Source organism: Pelmatolapia mariae, linkage group LG23, assembly GCF_036321145.2.
Source record: "Pelmatolapia mariae isolate MD_Pm_ZW linkage group LG23, Pm_UMD_F_2, whole genome shotgun sequence".
Classification (NCBI taxonomy): Eukaryota; Metazoa; Chordata; class Actinopteri; order Cichliformes; family Cichlidae; genus Pelmatolapia; species Pelmatolapia mariae.
In genome coordinates, this window is record NC_086246.1 from 26063240 (window position 1) to 26088897 (window position 25658).

The 25658-nt window shown below is 39.8% G+C and overlaps 1 protein-coding gene across 1 annotated transcript in view; it reads left to right on the top strand.

Annotated features, from left to right (window-relative positions):
- LOC134620044 (inactive dipeptidyl peptidase 10-like) overlaps positions 1 to 25658 on the top strand; it is a 74977-nt gene that overhangs the window by 22402 nt on the left and 26917 nt on the right. Inside the window, exons 4-13 of the mRNA XM_063465941.1 lie at positions 9626 to 9720; positions 13020 to 13094; positions 17382 to 17434; positions 17526 to 17607; positions 18893 to 19013; positions 20792 to 20946; positions 22108 to 22205; positions 22292 to 22415; positions 24634 to 24672; positions 25468 to 25575. Coding sequence (XP_063322011.1) covers positions 9626 to 9720; positions 13020 to 13094; positions 17382 to 17434; positions 17526 to 17607; positions 18893 to 19013; positions 20792 to 20946; positions 22108 to 22205; positions 22292 to 22415; positions 24634 to 24672; positions 25468 to 25575 — 950 coding nt within the window. The remainder of the gene's footprint in view (positions 1 to 9625; positions 9721 to 13019; positions 13095 to 17381; positions 17435 to 17525; positions 17608 to 18892; positions 19014 to 20791; positions 20947 to 22107; positions 22206 to 22291; positions 22416 to 24633; positions 24673 to 25467; positions 25576 to 25658) is intronic.

Consider the following 25658-nt stretch of genomic DNA (forward strand, 5'->3'; position numbering starts at 1 on the left):
GCTGGATGGCGATATACGATATATATCGATATTTTTTTTAAAGCCATAAGGTAAGAACAAAAAGAGAGTTCTTAGTCAAAGCTGTGTCCCAGATGTCACACAGGCACTTTTATTAACATACAGCATAGATGTACATGAAGAAATTGCTCAAAAATAAATTATGAGCATTTATTAAATAATAATGCTCCATAAATAAAAGAAACACAATGTTGTTTTTGTGCATAACAAAGAGCTCACAATTGTGCAGTCAAAATGTAAACTAAGAGACGCTGAGCATAATAACAAAGACAGATTTCACAGCTGCTCTATTCCCAAGTTCTACTGTGTGACTGACAGCCTTGAGTTTGAAATCCTCTTTGTAACCGTGTCTCTAAACAGGTGCCATTTATGGTCCTTATACACACACAATACGGTAATATTATGTTGAAGCACAGTACGTATTACTCCGCGAGGCTCCAGACTACAGTAGCTGTAATGCTCCGACAATCCATCAAGCGGTGCAGCTCCATAGCTTACCAAAGTCGTACTAAAACATTTTTTGACAGATTGCTGAGCGCCCTGTACCACATAAAATCGGTTCGCGGTCAGTAAGCACAACCAGAATTCATACATAAGGCACACTTTTGAGGAAATTAAAGGATTTTAGGCCATGCATGTCGTTAGTGCAGTTAGCTCGTTAGCGCGGTTAGCTCGCTAACACGTTGACGCCGTCCAGCCCCACGCACGGGGTGATCCGTGGTAACTCGTTAACGGAGATTTGCCCTGTTCATCTTGTCGTTGCCTGCAGGTGAAGCTATGGGGGAGGGGGAGTTGTGTTCAGTGAAGGAGAGGCGAGGCGGAGTAACGCAGCGTAGAGACAAAAGTGGACGAAAGAGAGGCAAACTTGTGGCTCCACAAGTATAATTATAACGTAACATAGACTATATCGATATAAACGATATTGTTACATCTTATATCTCGTATGAAAATATATCGATATTTTTAAACAACTCGATATATCGCCCATCCCTAATAAGATAATTCAGGAAACTGCTGTATTATCTGGCTTAAAGGAAGAATGTATATTAAGAACAGAATAGGTCCCAGCACAGAGCCCTGAGGAACTCCACACAGCAACTCTGTAGATTCCGACATGATCTGGTTTGCAGACACACTAAAACTCCTTTCAGATATAGAAGATGAAAAACAGTCTAGAACAGAGCCAGACATCCCAACCAGGTCTCTCAATCTGTTCATAAGGATTGTATGATTGACTGTATCAAAGGCTGAGGTAAGGTCTAACAAGACTAGGACTCTGTATTCTCCGGAGTCTGCTGACATCATAATATCATTAGTGACTTTTAGTAGCAGTGTCTCAGTGGAATGCAATTTACGAAAACCAGATTGGAAACGGTCATAGATGTTGTGTTTCTCCAAGTATGCTGTAAGGTGGACAGCAACTGCCTTCTCAAAGAGTTTTGACATAAATGGGAGTTTGGAGATAGGTAGTAGTATAAGTAGTGTTGGATCCAGGTTGGGTTTTTTAAACCTTGGTTCCACAAAGGCATATGTATGCCCGTTTTTGCATGTTAGAGCCCTGACCTTCAGTTCAGAAAAGATGAGGTTAAGAGAAAGAGATGATGAAAATATACATGTACCAATGTTAAATGGTCATAGCTCTCGCTCCTTCTCTCTCTGCTCCTGTGTGTTTTTAATGGATTAAAGTTTATGAGAACGTATCAGTTTGTTGGAAGATGTAATTACACATTAATCAATGTAAACTGACGAGTACAGCATTCTTGTTTTCTATTAAATACTTAAACAATGACTTACTTTACCTTTAAATAACCAAGAACATATTTCTTTAAAATTAAAAGTAATATTGTTTGTTTAACAAAAACAAAATAGAGATGATGAATAGCAAAGGTGGAGTGGTGAACTTGAGCATTTTACTTGTAAGTTTTAATAAATTTATCAAAGAGTGAGTGAACCTTATTTTTTGCCCCAGTTACACAACAAATGGACACTGCGATGCGAAAAGAGTTTTCATACGATGGTGTAGAGTCCTGTGAAAACTTTCTTTTTCATATGACTCTATATCTGTGATCTGTGACACACTGTGGTGGCCAAATGACATGAAGGCATATAAAGAGTGTGGTAAAATGACTTGAGTGAAATGCTTTGCTTTTGGTAAATATCAGCATGGCAGCACATAGTCGAATGGAGTCAAAGTGACACAGACAAATAGACAATAGGGTTCAAATCCGGCTGATTGTTGTTTTGTGGGTTTTTTTTGTCGCAGCTGCAGCTCAGCTGGTCTGTTACTAATTGTGACATTTGTGCTAAAGTGTCCTTGAGTCAAACTCTCAGTGTGTGTATGTGGGAGAAAAATATCTGTCACTGAGGATAATAAAAGCCAATTCACAGCTCTCAAACATTGCATCACCCCCACCACCTGAGTTCACTGACTCTTCTCCTCTTCAATCTTTCCCCGGGCCACGTCGCCACCGCCTCCTCATTACATTTTTCACCCGTGTTGCATAAGACTCGGCCCGCTAGCGGCGTTACAGCACAACCTTGATCTGCGGTCGAGGGCTGTGTTGTGTCATTGCATCCCTCCACATCCTTGAGCTCCTGTTCAAGTCTAAATGTGGACAATCTCAAAGGCTTGCGTTGTTTAACTGGCTCCGTGACAGAGTGACAGATTGTGTTTGTATCCAGGCTTGGAGAATGAAAAAAAAGAAAAACCAAAGAAGAAGCAGAATGTAAATAGCAGCTATAGATGGTAGAGCTGAAGAGGAGGGACTCTGGCAATGTGATAGCTAAATTATTGCATTTGTGGTAAATTAGATAACTAAATACACCCATAACACCTTTCCGGAGACTTGCTGAGAGTGACAGAAGGTGAGAGGAAGAAAGACAGACAGAAGGACAGAGGTGGAGGGGGACGGTGAGAGACGGTCCTCCTGCGCTGGCTGTGAAACACAGATTCACCTCCTGCTGTGTCCTTCCCTTCCACAGAGAGATAATACTAATGGCTAGTCTTGTGGCCTGTGGCTTTTCATAATGGGCTGTGGATGTTTAGTCCTCTAACACACACACATGTACACACACGTTGATGTATGTGTAGAAGCAAGCAAGAAGCTGGTGTATGGCTAGTTTTGAATCAATAAAGCGGGCTTACATTAAGCTGTTGCTGTTGTTTTTTCGGGTAATTATTGTAATTTTATTAAGTTAATTCAATGATACACCTACTTGAGAACCAATTTTAGTAAATAAATCATTGTTACAATATAATTTATAGTGTGTGTAATGGGAAGTGGCAGTGCAAAGAATGTCAGCGACTGCGAATGACACATCTTTAGTAGTTGCTGATTGGTGCTGAAATGAGATCATCAGTCATGTTTAAGGTCTTTTATAGCCGTTGGTATCACTACCTGCTAATGTAGAGGCTGCAAACTGAAGCATCCTTCACCTGATCTGTATTTTTAGGTCCAGTATTCCAGTACTGGAAAACCAAAATAATCCTAGTTTGTGACTTTAAAAAGAAATGTTTTCTCCCAGCCATCAACAAGCTGATATTAATTCTGGCTGATATTTGGCTGCTCTTCTTGGCACAATTGGTAGAGTTCATTTCAACTGGATGGTTTCCTGACACAGACGGACTCTTACGTTTTCCTGACTTTTAAGTGCAGTCCACAAATTTTCAACAAGGTTGAGTTCAGGGTTTTGGGAAGGCCATTCCAGAAGCTTAATGTAAGCCCACTTTATTGATTCAAAACTAGTTTTGATGTATGTTTGGTATCATTCTCCTGTTGTGTCCAAGTTTCAACTGTGAAGTTGAAGAATTTGCAGGTAGTCCTCCTCCTTTATTATTTCGTCCACTTTGTGCAATGTACCAGTACCACTGGCAGCAACACAGCCCGAGAGCATGATGCTACCAACATCATGCTTAACAGCTGGTACAGGTTAGGTTTTAAAGCCTCATCTTTACTTTTTCAAACATACCTCTTGTCAATTTGGCCAAAGAGCTCAATCTTTGTCTTGTCTGAACATAAAACTTTTCTGCACAAGGCATTTGGCTCTACTCTGAGCCCCTACTGGATGAGAGCCCTTAGAGTCTTCTGAGGAAACTAATTTCTGTCACTCATATCCGTCATCTTTTTCTGTCAGTCACTACCCGGGGGTCGTAAAGCAGGATAGGAACATAGATCAACCCAGAGTGGTCACTCCATCCCTTTCCAGCTTATTCTATGATATTTATAGTTTTATTTATTGAATCACTTTGAATAATTTCTCCTCTTTAGGGATAGATAAAATGTTTCTTCTTCTTCTTTAGATTTAGACATATGTCAGCATGCAGGCAGTATGCGTATGTAACATGAGGATTTAGGTGTGGTAGTCTTGTTTTGGGAACAATACTCTTGATCTTTTCAGCAGTTTGAACTTAAAAAAATTAGTTATTTGCATCCATCCTTCCTGTGTTTGCTCTGGGGGTACGTGCTCTAAGCAATCAGGAAGAAGATTTGGACGTGTTTGTTTTGCTCTGGTTTCCTGATGAGGCTGAGATTACATATTATTTTAATGATATTCAGAACTTGTTTGGCAGCGACTGAACTCAAGAAGCTGCAATCTCACAGCTTAATTTTTTTTCTGTTATTATTATTGTTGAAGTGTTTGCTTTGTTTTCACTCAATTTGTCAACCGTGTCTCGAACTGCTTTTATTAGTGTCCTTCATGCTGTTAAATTAGGGCCGAGCAGCTACTGAAGCCTAACAAAGTTATAAGAGGAGAGAAAAGGAAATAAGTCAGAGGTTGTCAAGGAAGCAATTTCCATCATGTGTGAATTACACCCACAACATCTCCAGGAGGCCCGGCAGTAAATTCAAGCCCAGACCTTGCTCGTCTGCGCTGTCTCTGGGCTCTCATCCCACCTGATCGACATTAGATTTACACCACGCTCCATGTCAGGCAGCAATTTCCCAAATTCATCATCAATCTCAACAAAACAGCTAATGGGGCAGGCGACTCTGTAGGTCTGAAAAATTAATTACCACCAAAAACCCACAGTGCAGCGTTTGTCAGAGCGAACAGCTAACTGTTAAGTTTATAAACGTGTTCATTATTTTACATCACTACCATCTACCATCTATATGGCCTCCTCCTCACTAAGCCTGCTCTGTTGGTTTGAATGTGCACCTGTTTATCTGCATTTGTGTTGTATTATTGTAATGTATGGACAATTTATGTGTTTTTGAGCTGAGGATGAAGAAAACATCCAGCTGCTTATGCAACAGAGCGATAGTGTGTGTGTGTGTGTGTGTGTGTGTGTGTGTGTGTGTGTGTGTGTGTGTGTGTGTGTGTGTGTGTGTGTGCAGTCACTTATGGGTGAGTGCTGCTCAGCTTGTCATACATGATTGCTAATGAGGTTTGGACAAACAAGAGACTACATCCTTAGTAGAGACTCACATGAGTAAAACATGATTACATAACATAAATAATGTGAAAACAATACTGCACATCCTCTATAAAAGTTCAGGTCAATTGCTGTTACTGGTGCACAGAGGCTTCCAGTGGATAAGGGGGCTTCAAGACATGGGCAAAATGGGTATGTGGACACCTCAGCATTAAACTTTTATTCTATATCATGTTGAAAATAAGCAGCTACCTCCGGAGTTGAAAATAGATGCAGAAGCTGCAGTTCCTCCAGTGTCCACTTGAGGGTGCCTTGAAAAGTGAGTCAGTCTATGGGGACTATGTTTACAGTCAAAAAAAGGTTTTGATCTCTGTTAGATAATTTCCTTATTTAAATATATGTGATTAATTTTTATTCCATGTTTCACTTCAAAAAGTTACAGTAAATATTTTTTTAGGTTATTTAATATTAAAAAAAACCCTATATACCTAAACCTAAATATACACTGATGAGTATTTCATTGCATCTTCCAGCAAACTGATTCATTCTCATAAACTCAGAATTAATCCATTCAAAATATGTAGGTTTGTGGAGATGAACATCGCCATTTTCCGCTAATCACACTTTATATATGTGGCTAGAAACCAGACACATATATGTAGTACACCTTATCAGCATTACAAAGTGTTTCCCACACACTTTTACGTTTTCAATTTGAAATGGAAGGGTTAATAAAACACACATTTTGAATGCACATTGCAATTTTCTGTCATCTAGTGGTGAGATATTACACAGTGTACCCTTTAAAGTTTAAATTTATGCAAAATTACGGGCATCACCACAAGGTAGCTCTGTTTGTTTTGTTCAGGTAGATTTTATTTGTACTTGTATTTGTACTTGTACTGTACTTACTTGAACTTCTGGGGCAGCTGGGGGTGGATTCCAACTGTTGGTAACTGCCAGCCAAGTCTTATTTGCTTCCTCATATTTAGATGTTGGCCAATATGGTGGTGGAGTGGTGAGCACGATTACTTCACACCAATAAGGTCCTGGGCTCCAATCTACTCACCAACTGGATCCTGTCTACATCGAGTGTGCATGGGAATTTTCTGGGTCTTCTGGCTTCCTCCCACACTCCAAAGATGTACATGTTAGGTTAACTGGAGATTCTAAATTGGCTGAGAACATGAATGGTTTTTATCTCTCTGTTTTAGCCCTGTGACAGACAGGTTATCTGTCCACAGTGTACCCTGCCTCTCGCCCCATGACAGCTGGGATAGGCTCCAGCCCCCTTGCAGTCCTGAATTGTATAAGCAGTTTAAAAAGTGGATGGCTGTTAAGATGGTTTCTTTTGGAGATTAGAGTCAGGCAGACCTTTGACGTCATCGCTGCTGGGTTTTTGTGATGCAGGAAACTAGCCTCTAATTCAACATGGAGAATAGTCGTAATGAGGGGTTGTTCTCAAAGCTCTTCTTCTTGAATATATATGAACTCCTGCCATTTTCTTCTTTCTCTAAAATTTAAAAGGACAAGGGGAAGGTCAGTGATGACCAGTGACTCCTAGCGCTGTTGGTATATATATTTTTAAACGATAAGCTCTAAAATATCTTTATAAATTACTTTTTAGTCATTATCAGGTGAAACATGTCATGCAAGTTGTATATATATATAATTCACTACATATCAGACCATTTAAATACTGAATTTGACTTCATGGGGAAAATATCTGGTTGTTTGCGTGCTAAATGCTACTGAGTGATCCACAGCAAGTTGTTAAAAGTGTGGGTTTTTTTGTCATAGGTGTTTTCAGGCCCATCTTTGCCCACTATGAGTAACAAAGAGGTAACAAAAGCAGTAAGTTTCCAGCACCAAAACGAAGAGGTGAGCAGCAGGGGCTCAGTAAATAGAGCAGATCATCAACTAATCAGAAAGTCAGTGGTTGAAAAAATGATCCAGCTCCTCTAGTCTGTATGTTAAAGGTGAGTTCAATGTAGCTGCACGGTGTGTTCATTTTCCAGCTTTGGCATTTTTCTTTTCAAAAAACAGAGATAATTGTAGCCACTTGCAGTTGGATCAAACCAGCAATATTACGTATTTATGCTAAAAATGGTTGCATCTATTCATGTGTTTGTCTTCTCTAACAATGTGAATGCACATTAGCTTTTTTACGCTGCATTAGAGCACATTCAGCCGGAAAGCTGCCTCTGCTCGTATAGTAGTGACTGAGTGATTGCCGCTCCTGCAATCAGCCACAAATTCACTCTAAATGAGTTTCAGGAGCTTGTGAAGAGGGAAGGCGAGGGAGGCACAGCTGCTTCTGATTCAGTGTGGTTACCATGTGAAGCAGAGTGATTTTTCAAGAAATTCAAATCAGAAGTTAAAACCATTTTTATTATGACTGAAACAGACTAAAGAAACTTTGAGTAAGAGTTTTTTTTAATTCTATATTAATTCAGGCTGTCATCAGTTCACTTCATCTCTCCATTAAAGTAAAACACGGTTATCATCATTTAAACTTGTGACTTGTCAAAACTCAAATGATCGATTAAAGTAAATTTTAAATTAAATTTTATTCCGGATGTAGAAGATAGGGACCAGGTCAGCTACCACTCAGAGGCAGTTGCTGTCTTGATAATTACTTTGGTGCCTCAAGTTGGGAAGTTAAGTTGTTCAAGTTGGGAGTTCAATTCTTGAAAATTGGCAGTACTGTTTGTGGCATTACAGCTATTAATTGTAATAAACTGGGGAAATTTGCAAATCTGCTACTGTCTACATAGACAGAAGGTCAACCAGAATCTCATAAACTCAAAAAAATTATGCCCCAAATTGCTGACTTGAACTCATTTAATTACATGTAATATTTTTGTGAGATTTTGTCACAGAAGAAGTAAAATGTTAAAATTAATGGAATCTGATCAAGGGAAATTTACTTGATTGTTATATATGTAGTTATATGATATATGTAGTTATATGTAGTGCAGAGTTGCACTCAGACTGATTGCAACATGTTGGCAGTCTGTGTTTATAGGTTAGATGGTTATTTACAAACCTTCACCAGTGCGTCTGAGAGGGATTGCAAGCAGTCGTTGCAGTCAGAGTTGAATGACGATTGTTTGGAGACAGGTTGCCTCTCACAAAGTGAAGTATGCACCTATTCAGAGGGTGAATGTGTTGCACACTCTCAGACAACCACTATTTTTGTTTTCCTAGTTTCGAAGAGGTTGCCGTCCTGTTTTGACTCCATGGTCATCTCAGCCACAGAACACAGAAGTCCACTTTAAGGGCACAAAATCGTCATCAACCAGCAAACTTCTGAGGGAAACTTTGTCTTTAATGCATTTTGAATGAAGCGCTGGTTCTTTACAGAGTAATGAATACATGGAAAATGTACATTTTAGTCCTCTGTACACTAACGATCCAAGAAAGTCTGCAAGACTAGAAGTTCAGTCAACGTCTTTTTTAAACTTGTAAAATGTCTGAACTAAGTATTCAACCTGGGATCAGGCGACAGAGGTGAGCAAATTATTATTTTTCACTGAACATCTTCTCATACTCCTTCCCGATGCCGTCAGCTGGGACAGCCACATTTATAAAAACTGCCTTTTTCTTCTCCCGTGTCTGACGTATCTTTCTCTGGCTGGTTGGCCAGCAGCAGCTTATCTGTCTGGAACTTGAGGTCCCACAGGACTTGAGCCCTGGAGTGGAGTGTCCCAGTGGGACTTGTGAGCTTTTAACCAGCACAAATGTTCCTGTACACTATTACACAATTACTGTCATGAGGAGCTGGACTGTCCCAGAGCTTCTTTGCACACGTGCACCTTCAGTGCTGCCTCTGTGACACTTACTGTGCTCAGGGCATGAGTTTGCAGCCATGATCAGAACACTTGGCCTTTTCTTGCCACTGGTAGGACTTCTTGAAGTCAGCCTCGTCCTTTATCTTTTGATGGTACATGAAGAGGTTTGGTCTTACCCCTCATCACTTGTCTTCTTGTCCACATGTTCTTGCTGTCTTGGTTCTGCACTTTGTCTGGAACCCTCCACATATTGAGTCTAAATTTTTATGGTAATTTAAACTTTTTTTTAGCAAGATAATAGGCAATCACATGAACTGAACTTGGGCTTTATTGTGGTATCTTGTGGTCTGTATCTAATTCTGAGTGTACTGTTTTTTAAAAAAAACAAGTTTTCCTGGCTCTTTTATGTCTTACGTATTTTTCTCTCCATTATCAGATTCACAGGTGGTTTACAGGAACCGAGACGGAGATGTCATCAAGTTTGACTTTGTCCTGAATGACACACACGTTCTCCTCAGCAACAGCATATTTGTGAGTGTTTTTACACTTTCTTTATTTAAACATAGTTTCTATTAATATCCAATATATTATAATATATATTAATATTCCAATACACACCCATGCGCCTGACCTGTTATATTCTATAAATGCCATTTTACTTCACTGTTAGGTGATTGCCAAGGAATGTGATGTGTGAATATACAAGACATACTAGTGTATGTAAATGAGACGCTACTGTTGTGAAAGGAAAATTATACGATGCCTTTTTGAAGGTAAAACGGGAGGTGAAAAAACACTGCTAAAAAGAGTAAACATAACATAACAAAGGTAAGACATAGACACTTCAAATGGGTCATTTGTGTCATTAGGTAGGTGTTTGACAGGTAACATGATGACATACCATGCAAGTTTTGTGGATATAAATGAGATAATATCATGAACTTTCAATGATATGACACTTTTAGAAGGTGTCATAGGTGCATAAAGGAAATAAAGGGTAGGTGGTTTCTAGGGAACATGATTATATTATAAGATTTGATATAGATAAGGACCTAATAGTTAAGTTTTGTGGACATAAATAAGATCATTTCATTAATTTGAAATGATATAAGCTACAAATGGGTAATTTTAGTATGTTGGTAGGGTTTGTAATATCTGATTTAGATAAGGACCTAATATTCAAGTTTTGTGGATATAAATTAGATGTTAATGTTGTAAAATTAAAATGATATAATGGTTTTTAAAAGACTATAAATGGCACATTTTAGCCTAATGGTAGGTGGTTGCTATGCAGAATGATACCATCTTAATATCAGATGTAGATGAAAGCCTTCAGGGGTCAAAGATGTACCTCTGTAGAAAGTTTGATTACTCCACCTCTAATCATGCACACGTTAAAACACAAATATCATCTTTTAGGACTTAAAGAAAACAGAATTACAGAACTGGCACAGTAAATTGGACAGTGGCCTTGCGATCTTACTTCTGTCTAGTCCTCATCACAAAGCTTTCTCTTCTACTGTCTGGCTGCTGGGTCCCCAGAGGCTGCAGGAAACAAGCCTCATCCCTGCTTTATCTGCACAATAAAAATACAGTAGCTTCCTGGTGAAGACGCTGGTTGCCCGACTGTCTGCACTGCGGACAAACTCTAGCTTTAAGGTTGATCCTCACCTCAACTTACCTGGAAAAGAGGATTTGACATGTGAAATATAATTTTAGATAATTCTCTAAAACCTGATGCGAGCACACAAATGAACATTCATCATGAGTTGTCACACATGTATTACTTCCAGGAATTTTAAATTATTCCAGTGCAGGGCTAAATTGGCTGCTTTCTAATTGCATCATTATAATCCTGTTGGTGCTCTATCATCACAATCATAAACCATTTATTCTCAGCCGCGCTGTCACCGGGAAGCATGTTTCTACATCAACATGCTTAAATGAGTAGCTCCATGATGAAATCAAAAGACAGAGGTGGCCTCGGTAATGAGAAGTCATAGTCTTGACCCATGCTCGGTAGCTGCATAGACAAACAGCTTCAGCATCTAAACCGAGCACTGGCCTGTCTGGCTGCACAGCTTCCATTGGTCAGCTGTGCACCTCATTTTTTGCAAATAATTGCAAAAACGACAAATAAGCCAAAAGGTGGCACTAGAAATGATGCATGCTGTTTAAATTTTTTTTTAAATTTTTTTTTAAGCCTGCCTAATTATTCAGACTCTGCACAATTTTGAAATGCTGTCTATAAAATGTCGGTCTACCACTTCGTATACCAGAAATGTCACAACCTGCTGAGGTTCCCGTGTGGTTTTGTGACCTTTATCTGCCACATTAGCTTCTGCCTGCTGCATTAGTTTTCTTTCCTTTTTTTTTCATCATTGTCCTGGGGCAAAACCTGGAAAAAAGCTGGGGTGAAAATAGGACAGCAACCTCCAGATTTTACCTCAACTAGGAAAAATCAGAATTACACGATGATTGCATTGATATTTTTTTTGTTGCTGGACACAGGAAGTAGTTGTGGCGACTAACTGGTCACCCAGAGTTTAAGCAAAGCAAGACTCTCGGTCTATGTGTGACCCATCTTTAGCACAGGATAATTGCACGGGTCGTTTGGTGAGAGGCAGTCTGACCCCTAACAATCGTTCTCCAACTCGGACTGACTGCGGCTCTTGGCAGATTGGCGAAGGTTTGCAATAATTGTCATCTTGCTTGATATATCCAAAGATCCCACAACTGGAGACACTCTGATGTCGTCAGAGGGTGCCCAACCTTCTTCGGGTGTTTTGACGCTTGACCATAACACCCAACACCCTCCTGTTGGTGGCTCAGCACTCAGCAACTTAATTCTTCCAGCCCTTCTCCTCCCTTTGTTACCAGCAAGAGGCTCTTTCTGCTGCTTCCCTAATCCTGCACACGGCTGTCTTCCATTCATTCCCTTTTTACCCCACTTCTACAGAAAACAGCTGTACTTGCCACCCTCTCTGTCTGCACTCTTTGATGATGTCTTGGTATTTATTTATTTTAGGGTTTTCCTTTCCTGAGCCTCATCACAGCCTTCTTCCAGTGGCACAGTAAAGTCCATAAAGATGACCTTCTTAACCTGGTCTGATTGTGTTGGCAGAGGTCTGAAAACGGCTGTGCGTGTTTGGCTGATAGAGTTTGGGAGGTTGTGCAAAGAAGAATGGGAGAAACTTCCCAAAAATAGGTGTGCCAAGCTTGTAGCATCAAAAGTCTTGAATACCTATATACATATTGAAATTTTGTTTTTTATTTTGAATAAAGTTGCAGAAAATTTCATGCTAACTTTTGTAACTTTGTCATTCTGGGGTATTGTGATTGGAATTTTGAGGTACAAAATGAATTGAATCCATTTTGGAATACAGCTGTAACATGACAAAATGGGAAAGAGGTGAAGCGTTGTAGACTTCAGTGAAGCATCACAATAAGAGCAGAGTCCCAACATTGGTAGGAAGTAGGACAGCAGCCTGGCAGTTGTGGAGATGAAGCAAGTGGAGAGTCGGGTCAAATGGCGAAATATAGATCTGCCCTATGGAACTTATGTTTAAGCTAAAAAAAGCAAATACAGAACTTAATCTATTTAGGAGGAAGTTTATCTATTAACACTTGGTAACTAAGGATGCAATATTGCCACACAATACCAGTGCTCAATCAATTTTTGTCGCCCCACTCCTACCAGTTGTCCACTCCTGCCTCCTGAGTGCTTGAGCGCTTTTTGTTATTGTTTGCTTGCTTGTTATAAATGTGGACTGAGCAAAAAACATTAAAAAAATCTTCTCCTCTTCATCTATTTCTTTTTTTTCAATCAGGTATCTTTCAAAGTGGCAAAGTACTCCCTGTCTGCAGATCTAAAGTATGCGCTCTTTGCCTATGACGTCAAACGGGTGAGTTTTACATTAAAATGCATCCACAACCCACTATGATAAATCAAAATCCCCTGAACATCACATAAAAAGAGCAAACAGAACAGATGGTGCATTTTTATTTGCTTCCTCGTGAGCACACACCCTGCGGCAGGAGTTCATCCTCACTGTCACAAACCTTTTGTTTCATTTCCAGCCAGCACGGTACTGACACTGTGCTGTGAAATACCGAGGCTGCTTTCATTCACTTATATGCACGCAGCAACCTGATGTTTTTATTCCTAATCATGCTGTTTTGTTCTCAGACAAACTGCTTTTCAAACCCATAAAAAAATGAAAGCGACATAAATTAAAAGCATTCACTTTGGACTGAGCATACACCAGCTGATTGCAAAACACAATACTTACCGCGCTGCACGTACCCACCGTTTCTCTGTGAATATAAAGAGCAGCACCTGTGCTGAGCAGGTGTGTGTTTATTTGCTGTGAGGCTGTGTGCCTCTGCCTTTCCTGTGCATTTTCACTCTGTCTCTCAGTATTTTTTGTGTTTTTCTGTTTGTTAGCGGTCAGTCATCCACCACGAGGCTCTCCTCCCCTCACAGGTTTTCCATTGATTTTTAGATTTGTTTGCAAACCGATGCATCCAGGCTTTAGAAAGTCTGCAGCAACTGAAAAACTCTGAGGTGGATGTTTGTACATCCTGCACTGGGGTCTGCAACACCAGTTTAAGGGCCTCTCAGCAGGATGGATCGGTGTTTGTTACCATAAAAAAAAAGCACACCTTGGAACATCTTCTGTTTATATAGAAACATGTAAACAGCTTTATTTTCAATGAGCTTTACGTTTTTAATATACCCTCCACTGACTGCACCCCTGTTTACCATCTACTGCAACATGATATCCCCTTAAGTACAATTAAAGCCTCTTCCTGAGGTTTTTAGTTGCACTCAGTTGAATTTCTTCCAGTTCAAGTTTGTTTTATTCCTTAGTTAATATTCCAATATTTATATTAATTTTGTATTACATAGTGAGGGCATACTTAATATATTCAGATACATGGTGCTGTAAGAGGAGTCTTCTGACTTTAAAGGCACTTTTGGGGGACATTAAATCAGAAAACCTAAAGTGTGGTTTGTGGTTTCCAGTGAATTAAATCCTTCATGCAACTTTAAAGGGCCAAAATTACACAAACAACATGATAATCTCCTGTATTTTTCCAGTATTTGAGAATTTTAAAATCCTACCTCAAGAGCAAGCAGTTTTTAGGTGATACCATGGATTTGAGGGCCAAAAACACAAAAGATAAGTGTCAGGAGAGAGATCTGGACTAGGAGTCGAACTGCCGGTGTTACAGTTTAAAAGCAAACATTTAACAACCTGAGCCTCCACTGCTTTACAGTCGGCATTTATAAATGTGCCACATGATGTGAAGTGGTATCTAAAATGTTGTAACAAAGAGTGAAAAGACATTTAGTACTTTCCTTGTTCAAGTTGTCAAATTTGCATTTTTATGTGTTTTTGTGACAATTTCATGCCCCCAACTTTGTGGCAACAGTTTAGGGTTGGCCCCTTCTTTTAGCAGCATGCACACCAGTGCACAAATCAAGGTCCACAAAGACATGGACTGATGTCACAAATGTGCTTCTGGAAGAACCGGTCAAAAATTCCCAGAAGAGCTGAAGCTGTTATAGCTGCAAATGGTGGACTGACCTATCAAACCCTATGGATTAAGAATGGGGCGTCACTCACGTTCATACATGTTTGAAGACAAACAAACTAATACTTTTGGCTGTATAGTTTAAGTCCATTCTCACTGCTTCCAGTGTAATTAATGGGTAAATAGCACCCTGATGCTGCCAATCAAATGGACTTGATTAGTTGATGATCAGCAAGTATGAGCACCTCTATAAAAGCAGAACTTTTGGCATTTTGCATACTCAGAAAAACTGCCAAAAACCCAAGAACTACATCTCAGACTCTACAGGCCTAAATTAGCATGTTAAATGTTAAATTTCACAAGAGTACAATTAAAAAAGACTGAACAAGTGTGGCTTGTTTGGGAGGATTGCCTGAAAAAAACCTCTCTATAAAAAGAACATGGCAACACAGCTTAGGTCTGCAAAGCTACATCTGAACAAACCACAAGACTTCCATAACAATGTTCTTTGGACAGATGAGATCAAAGTGGAGTTGTTTGATGATAATGCACAAAACTAGACCCAACATCAGCACAAATACCTCATACCATCTGTCAGCACGCGGTGGTGGGGTGTTGATTTGGGCTTGTTTTGCAGCTACAGGACCTGGACAGCTTGCAGTCATTGAGTCGACCCTGAACAACACGTATGCCAAGTTGATCAGCTAAAGCTTGGACCAAACTCAGTCATGCAACAGGTCCCAAGCACAGCGACAAAAAACAATAGGTGAAAAAAAATTCAAGATGCTGTAGTGACCAGTCAAACTTCAGGCTTCAACCTGATTGAAATCCTTTGATCTGATATCCTTAAGAGAGCTGTGCATAAATGAAACCTTGCAAACTCCATTGAACCGAAGCAACATTGTAAAGATGAATGGACCAAAATTCCTCCACAACATTGTAGAGATTGATAAAGTCAGGCAGAAAACAATTACTTCGAATTTTTGCTGCTAAAGGCGGTTCTACACTTTTCACACTTGCCTAGTTTATTTCACCACATTCATTTGTTGAGTGGGTGGAATCGATGGATCGGGTAACATTATTCTTAACTTAAAATTGTTGAACAAAGCCTACAGAAAGGGGCAGTACCCCCAGTGCTTCTGATAAAATACAGTATACCAAAATTTGCATGATTCGTTTCCCATTGACTTGAAGTGAACCTGGGGGCCAGACCACTGGCCAGTGGTAGTTCATGAATATGCAGATATTCTGTAAATAGCTTCTAAAAATCCTGCTCGAGGACAAGAGGGGAATCTGGGCTGTAAGGAGAGATTGATGAAGATAGATTGAGACAGCTTTTGCTGAGCAAAATGTCAGTATGATCAATATTTGTAAGAAAAAGCAAAACACAAGACAAATAGTGCAATAACACAAGATATTTAAGCCAGAATGGATGACGTGTCAGTTCATAGCATCATTGGGTCGATAAAGAGGACTTTACTGAGGCATTTGTAAACATACATCATTTTAAGCATCATAGCGAAGGTCAGTCAGTCAGCCTCAATCTGTGAAAAGCAGATTAATCTGTAAAGCACACCTCGTCCAGTTTCCTTGGTATCGTTTGATAAAGATGTGTTACACCTATTCCACACGTCAAGATCGTTTTTTTCATTATGACCACATGAACACATGCCATGTGTGTTAGTACGTAAAAAAGAGCCTGCTTTTATTTTGACCGCTGTGTCCTGAAATCCTCCTATTTAACAGAAGTTAAGTACAAATCCTTGGAGTGTATTATAACCCTTAAGTTTTACACTTGCATATTTTGCCAGTGAGCTAGATTTTGTTAAGTGTGTTATTAGAAAAAGAGCCAAGTGCAAGAGAAGAATTTTAAGCTGCTTAATGAGAGAAAAATCAAAACAACTAACACTGAAAAAAGACTGTTATAACCTGTTTCTACCAGAAACACACAAAAAACATGATGTCCGTAACTCAAATTTTTGGGTTAGCAGTTTAAAATTAGAATGAAACACAATGGGAATACAAAAGGAATAAACAAACCTATCAAGTAAAGCAAGCGGAGAACAAAAGCCAAAATAGAAAACAGAACAAAAATACAAGAATGATAAAAAATACAAAACAAAAAAACCACCAAACATCCCCAAAATGACTTAAGAACTCAAACATTAACCATACTCAAAACAAGAACAACCACGAGCTCCTAAAATAAGAACACAAGCAGAGAACAGAATTTACCAAAATAAAACAGGAAGTGACAGCAACGGAAACATCGATAAAACCATCAAAGACATACACATATTCTGCTACATGGATTTATTATACCAATGCAAGAAGCAGAACAATAACAGAACACTCAGGTTCTCCAGGGTTTAAGCTACATATGTACTGTCAAATTTGATTTCGGAACTCATTCAGCAGTCACGTAATTATTAAAGGTATCAAACAGCCAGCTAAAAAAGCCAAAACTACCAGATTAGTTGGAGCATTGCAATCAAACAGGAAGCAGAATAATGAGATGTTTGCAGACGACTGTGACTTCAGCACGTATATCGAAGTTTTCCCGCTGCAGTTGGTTTGTCTTTGCTCAGCAAGGCTGGTATCAGTGATGGATCAGTGTTTGCATTATGTGATGGCTTGCTCTCTCATTTCAGATGTACAGATATTCATACACCGCATCTTATATATTGTACAACATCTACACAAGGTAAGCTGGTTTAGACTTTTCATCATCACCTGCTCTCTGCACGTGACGGCATTCAGGTTGTTTTATTTCTGTGTGTGTGTGTGTTTAACAGGGAGGTAAGGGAGCTGAATCCTCCCGAGGTCCACAATGCTGTGCTCCAGCACGCAGCCTGGGGACGACAAGGACAGCAGCTGGTAAGGCTGAGCGTGTCTGTTTTTAAAGCGTGATGCTTTCTCTCATTTCCTTTCTTCTGTCCTCGGCGGCTTTTTATAAATTCACGCTGCCCAGCCACTCCAGGGGGATCTGCTCCACAGGATAGGTTGTGTTTACACGTTCTCTGTTTTCGTCTGTAGTTAATTTCACATTCTTACATTATGTTACACTCGGGGTGCTTCTTCAGACTTATTAGTAGAGTGAGGAAGTCTCTGGGCCACCTGTTTTCATTTTAGCGCTGTGCTGTAGAAATAAATTCAGCACTGTAAAGCAAGCAGCAGCTTTCAGCACAACCTTGAATATCTGCTGATGTAGTGCAGTGCCTTTTATCAGTAGTTGGAAAGCAATATAAAAAGAATAACATATAAGTTTTTTATAAATATCTTTTATAAAAACTTTGATGTTTTTTTTTAGTCTTCAAACTTGGAGCACAAGTCCTCAGAGAAGTAACAGAGCTCATTCTTACTTCTGAAGGTTAACACAGCCAGATTATTTCATTGTTCTTAGCTAGAGACCAGATTAATTCTCTTTTACTTAAAGTTTTGCATTTTCGCTTGACAAGACATGTAAGAATCTGTCCTTTTGTGTCGTTCTTAAGCACCATGAGTTGAGGGCAACTTTAATCTTTTCTTTGCAAGTTCTTTTAGATGTTTCTATGGTGGCTCTAAAAGGTCAAATGCACTGCAATTTACAAAAAACAGGAAAAATAAAAATGCACATAGGAAATACAACAGAAGTCAAATAAAACACAATGAAATGGAAAAATGTTTCACAAAAAAAGATCTCACGACACTGATGAACCCTCCACCTCTTGGTCCATTTTTCCTAAGTTGGTGTTAGTGTTGCAACATTTATACAGCTATTAAAACAATAGCTGCATTAGGTGTATGTAAGGCTTACACGTGGTCAGGGTGCAGTTTAGCCAGAGGAGCTGCCATGCAGCTAATGACATTTGACAAGAGAGCAGTGGAAATGAAGTAAATGCAGCGGGAAATGACTTCAGGAAGATTCAGGATATTGGTGAAGATGCAGGATCCTGTTTGTACCTTCAAATGCAAATATTAAAACACTGATGAAATACGGTGAACAAACACTGCACACTGGGTTTTAATATATAAAAAAAAGAGACGTCATCAGAGAGGAAATCAAAAAGAAAAACAAATCAAGTGTACGAGCAAAAAGCAGCTTCACACGAGAAACGGCAGAGAGGAAAAACAAACTAAATTTACATGTTTGTGTCTGCTGTCGCTTCGACTTCCTCTCCAGATCTACATCTTTGAGAATAACATCTACTACCAGTCAGACGTGAGGAGCAACTCTCTGAGAATCACCTCCTCTGGGATGGAGGGAGTCATTTTCAACGGGCTCACTGACTGGCTATACGAAGGTGTGTACCGCAGAGTGTATCGACTCTGAACGTTGAGTCCTTTGCATCTTTTATGAGCCCTTTAATCACCACAAGTGCAACTTTTATATATAAACTGCACTTTGGGCTGATGCACCATAAATGCCAGCTCTGACTTAATGTGAATTACTGTAAAATTAAATCTTGCACAGACACTGAATGTAAATGAGTTATAGTCATGTGTGAACTTTACTTATGACTAAATTCCTCATGACATCAGTCTCAGTTGTGGTTTCACATAGATACACACATTAGCCAACATGAGCTCCTCTGTATACCAAAGTATTCTAGAGTTCAATGTGAGGACATCTGTCTGACAGATAAAGCATGCAACAGGACAATGAACACAAGCATACAAGCAGAAAGCAAATCTCCAACACAGTGCCTGAAAAAGAAAAGAATCAAGGTGGTGCAATGATCCGGTCAAAGTCCAGACCTCAACCTGACTGTTGTGGGCTGCTGTAAGTTGTTCTACAAGTCACTGAATCGCAGGATGGACGTTGTTTTACAGGACTGGTAATGTTAGCATGCAAACCTCTCCGCTGGTAAATATGACAACAAATAACTTTATATACAGTCTATGATTATAACAAATAAATAACGAGCAAAGCAATAAGAATTTAAAACATTTACTAAAATTCACACATATTGCAATGGGTCAGATATCATTATCTTACAGTGTTAAATGTTTGATATGTTATTCATAAACAATGAGCCATTCTAGTGTCTTACCTTTAGGATATTACAGTTATACTGGAGGCTGGAGTATGGCTACAGCGGCTGTGGTTTTACTAGATTTGTAACGTGCACTACAATTTTTCAGCATGAGATCTTTTCCTTTTACTCATTTTGACATATTCCACTAATAAAGAGAGAAAAAGCACATCCATGGACACAGAAACAGCCATTTATGAAACGTGGCATTGCTCCCATTAGCAGTGTGCTTGTAAATTGCATTTGGCTCACTGCTCTTTTTGTTACTCTCTGACTTTCTCTTAGTAAAATGCAAATTTAAGACCTTCAGAAAGTCAGTTATAAAAACTTTGTGACATTAATAATTGCTAAGTTTAAATCCAGGTGGTTTTAATTTTTGCCATTCTCTCTTTAAATGCCAGAAGGCGAAACAGGAGAGTCGCTGTGTGCTCGTTGGTGGAGGAAACAGTTTCAGGGTGCACTGTGGATTGTCGGTTTTTCAAAGATTTGTCTTTGGCATTAAAAATGCAGCAGAGCAGACTAGACAAACTCAGCAGAGTGGCAATGAAAAATCAACAACAAGCCTCTACGATCCATTAAGTCTCTGTGTAAACAAATTCAGTAATGTGGTGATAGTGTGTGCAGTTTGCACAGAGAGCAGCACAAACGCTGTCTGAGAGAGATGGGGAACATTACAGAATAATTTTTGTTTGTAGATTTACTGAAAGCTGTGCATTTTCACCGTTTCATTTGCTTTTACTTCAGATTGCAGCCATTTGACTGATATGTTCTGACAGCGGAGGAGCACAACTCCATCAAATAGTGTACTTTTGACCAGTTTTTGGATTACATTTTAAATAACGTAAAGTGACCTAGAAAAGGCAAAAATGAAAGAATAAAAGAATAGGAGTGCAGGTGGGGAAAACCAGCAGGTTCATAAGATCTATCAATTATCTGTCTTAATGTATGCAAGTAGATCCTCAGGTTGCTTTAAATACAGAATGAGAGGAAAAAAATCTAAATGAAGCTGTTTTACAGATGGTTTTGTGTGTTTTATTCCTGATCAGAGGAGATTCTACATTCATATTTGGCTCACTGGTGGTCTCCTGATGGAGAACGACTGGCCTTCCTCACCATCAACGACACACTGGTACCCAACATGGTTCTTCCCCAGTTCACCGGCAGCACGTACCCCCGAGGCCTACAGTACCCATATCCAATGGTGAGGCTGGGCTCTGAGGAATAGACAGTGGCTTTCTTTAAGGCTCGTTGCAGTATTTTCATCCTTCAACTAATACACAGCTAAATCTAAATATACCAGAGGGAAAAGGCAATGCCAGATCAATAACCTTAGCTTAGCAGAGTAGCAGTAAGTCACTGCTCTGCACATCTGGCTCAGGTGGAATCATTTTAAATTATTTTACTGTAAGTAATTACCTTAAAGTGCAGTTTTTCGATGACAGAATCATGCTTGTTGTTAACGCAGTGCTGCCCGAGGGCCCGAAGATCACAGGCATCCGTGTTGATTTTGGGCTTTGTCCTTGCACACAGAGATTTCTCCAGATTTTCTGAATTTTTCAATGATATTATGCACCGTAGATGATGAGATATTCAAAGTCACATTTATGTAGAGGAACATTATTCTGAAATCTTTCCACAGTTTGTAGATGCAGGGTTTTTTCAGATTTGTTAAACTCTACCTCTTAAAGATGCTCTTTTTATACCCAATCATGTCACTGACATGATGCCAATGAACCTAATGAGCTGGCAAAAGTTACTATTTTAGTACTGCAATCAGTGTGTTCTGTTTTTGTTCACGTTTGACACAGCATCCAAACTTTTTTGAAATTGGTGTTGTCATTCCCATCGTGATATCTTGAATTTATACTGAACGCATCAATACTTATGGACACTTTTGCACTCAACCCACAAGCGTTAAACTCGGAAGTTGGCTGAACATTCATACAAACAAATTATCTCCCTGTTTTTTAGATGATATGTTGATTGTTGTTTTGTCTCAGAGTTTTGGGAATTAATTTCTCACTGGACATGTGATACCAGCAATTCCCCAACCAATGATATGTCTGACCGTTTAAATGATCCTATGACCTGAAGACCACAGCTATAGTTATTGTACAACTGAGGATGCAAAAATCTGCTATGTGGAAGAGTAGAATTTGTGGAAATAAGTCATGAACAGTTATTTATTTGGTGTTAGCTTACATATTCTCTCTGTGATCTATAGCATGGTCTTTTCATTTTAAATGAATTATTCAGACTTTTTCTCTGCTTTTATGTATAGATGTCAACACCACGGTCTCGTCTTATGTACATAAAATTAAAAAGCTGATTTTAGGGGATGTTTCTGTGTCCGTCCCATCAGGCCGGTCACGTCAATCCTACAGTCAAGCTGTCGGTGGTCAACCTGGTTGGTGCGACGCACACTCAGGAGATGCAGCCTCCCGATCAGCTCGCGCTCAGGTGACGACACACAAACATAAGCTCGGGCTGGCACAGAAAGGTGTAAAATCCGCAATTCGAGTCTCCTCTCTGTATCTTCTCTGCAGGGATTTCTATATCACCATGGTGAAGTGGATCAGTAATACTCACCTCGCCGTGCAGTGGCTCAATCGGCCTCAGAACGCTTCTCTGCTTACTGTGTGTGATGCAACAATAGGAGTCTGTCTTCAGGTTAGTGCTTTTGATTTAAACCTCAGGAAGGAAACTTAGTTCAGAGTTTCATTGTCCGCATACAGAGCAGATTACTTAAGTGTACCCCAAAGCACTGCTATGAGTTGAGAAGAATCAGACTCATTAAAGTTGTACTGTTATTTTTCTCTCTTAGGGCCAGCTGTTCTGCTTTTCTTTATTTACAGTCAGATATATACAGTCAGCGAGTCCCAGTCTTTTGTGACACTGAGGCAGAGGCTTTTGATGAGATAGCTACCACATTACACTATCCACAGGAGATGTAGGCCACTCTGATACAGAGTAAATTGTAAAGTGGCAGAAGCTCTTTGTTGCAGTCTTGACTATAAGAAGATCAAAGCTGCCACTTTACAAGCCTGTGACCCTTTGCCAGGACCTATAGGCAGATGGTGCTGTGCTTGTAATGGTGCACACTTCAGTCAGTGCAAGTCAGTGTGAGCTGCTGCTAGGTGAGGACTGTGTGCCTGAAAGCACTGAAACTTCTCTAAGTGTCGACTTTGCATCAGGCCGCCACATGGCCGATGAGTCCACTGATACAACAAAGTAGCTTTAAGCATGCCTTCTCCCACTTGCGCTCTCTGTGAATAAAGAACACTGGCATTCCTTTGTCAAGACCCAAGATGGAGAAACTGTCATAAATCTGGTCATTTGGTTCTAAAACTGAAATCATAGGTATCTGACATTCACCTCCACACATCCAAAACTGGATGGACTGATAAAAATGGAGTGGTTGTCAGACGGGTTTAAGGATGGTGAAAAGCGGTCATGCTATGCGGATTTTGGTTTGGCAGCTTGGCAGATGGTTTGGAAGAATGACCAATCTCTGTGACATAAAGTCCAGTTTATCAGACACTGAGAAGTCCAGTTTGGCATAGAAACAGTCCTTGGTCTTCCCTGCCTTCTAAGGCTGATGGCAGTGGTGGACTGCACTGATGGGCATAGCCTAACCACTCTTTTCAGACCTACTGGTAAGTTCCATTAGCTTCTCAAAACCGTTGTTACAGTCTGTGGTAGGGGTGGGAAAAAATCAATCAATCAAAACACTTGATTGATTGACTGCAAGCTAATAGCTTAGTCGCACAAGTAAAAATAGGGCAGCAACCTCCTCACATCTCCAAGAAGATCAGTGGCTGCCTGCCGATTGTATTGAATTGGTGATTGAACTGTTGGTAACATCATTGGTGGCTGCCAGCAGTTTGTATTCTGGTAATATTCCTACAGAACAGGAAGGCTGCTGCGCACAAATGTGATAGTTAGATATTCATTTCTTTCCATGTAGACAGCAACAGATATGTGATGTGCAATGATTTATCAGAGTTAATTGCTGATAATTATGCTGTTAATTATGAGTTAGTTGCTGTATTATCATAAACAGATTGCATATAACTGCCAACTTGACCCCATTTAATACCACAGTGATTGTAGACTGACACTTGTGGCAACATTTATGGCAGGTTTCAGTTACCACGTTGGTGTGCTTCACAGTCTCAGTACCTGAAGTGAGATAACTTTATCTTACAGAATAAAACAGATACTGACTAAATCTATTTTAGAGGATGTAATTTGCAGTTTAATAAAAGGTGATAAATCGCTGTACGTGTTATTGCTATACTCACAATAATAGTTAATGAGTGAAGTACTGTAATAATATAATATTATTAATAATATAATAATATGATATTGTTATTTCTACCTGAAGTATATTAAGTGATTTTGACGCCTAGTGGGGAGGGGGGGTCACAGCTACACACCGTAACAGTGTGTAGCTGTGACAGGTACATGACATGCTAATGCTAGCGTTATCAGATGACGTTTTAAAAACTTAATTTTTATTTTTCAGTTGTTTCACACTTTTATGACCGTTGTCGTCACCTTTAACTTTCCGTGTTTCTGCTTTCTGTATAGTAGCATCCAGTGTGGCCGCACTGGTGCTGCACGTGTTCTTCTTCTTTTATTATTATTAAGTGACATTGAAGCACATTACTCCCACCCTCTGGTGAGATTGGTGCATTACATCCTAACGAGTGTCAATAAAAAAACAAGTGAAGGACAAGAAATAGTTGCATAAATGATTATAGTTTTAAGTAATTATATGAATATTCAGAAATCATAACCATACCTAACCTTACAGAGACGTTTAATGGACACATGATTCAAGCTGTGTCAAACCTTGGATTTTATTTTCTGCTCTTTCATGCAGAGACATGAGGAGACTTCAGAGACGTGGCTTTCCAGACAGGTAAGTCTGAATGCACACATTTATCACAGTGTCCCATATGTGGAATCAAACCGTGAATACCACACTGAAGTGATAAGTCTTAGCTTTAACTTGCAAACATTCATGCCAGCATTAGAAAGGACCAGATTTCAAGGTTACAAAACTAACCGGACAGGCTTCTGCACTCAGACCTTGTCCAGAGCTGTCTTTATTACACAATTAGACATGTTTGTAGGACTGGAAATCATCAGTGTGGTTCAGGGGAGGGGGCCTCTCTGGACAAGAGGCAGGTCACATGACGCCCATTCACACCTGACAATCACAAGGACATTGTAGCAGAGAGCTCGGAGGTTAAAGACCATTTAAAGTATGAGCTGACCATGTTTGACATCTGTGTTCTCACATGCTCCTCATTTATATGATGTCTAGAAAAGTCCAGGGTTCCTGTGGATGTGTGAAAATGGCGTAACTTATTTTTGGGGTGTTACTGGCATTCTTTTTAATGCTTGAATAAGTGCATTATAGCGTAAAAGCCTGCAAGAATAATGAATAAAGATAGATTTTCAAGGTTTGTGTATACAGGAGCATCCCCTGTGCTTAGATAAGGGGTTTAACTCATGGGGCAGGTTAGTTTTCACTGTAGGCGAGACGTGAAGGTTAAATCTCCTGCACAGCTGCCTCCTTTAATGTCGTATCCATCGATAAAAATATGCGTAGCTTATTTTTGGACTGTGTTGTATTGCTGAGTCAGCATGCAGCAGGATGCGTCCATGCGTGAAGAATGTGACCTCTGAAGTCTTGAGTTTCTCTCTGCAGGGACAGGATCCGCTGTTCTCCAAGGACAGGAGCCGGTTTTTCCTCACGCTGCCTGTGAAGCAGGGAGGTCACGGAGACTTCCACCACATCACGATGTTCACCAAGAAGGTGATTTACAGACGACACTCTGCTCTTTTCTCCACGTCCTCGCCACAAGTGGTGTAGCCAGGACCGGATAAGAGTAGGACGAC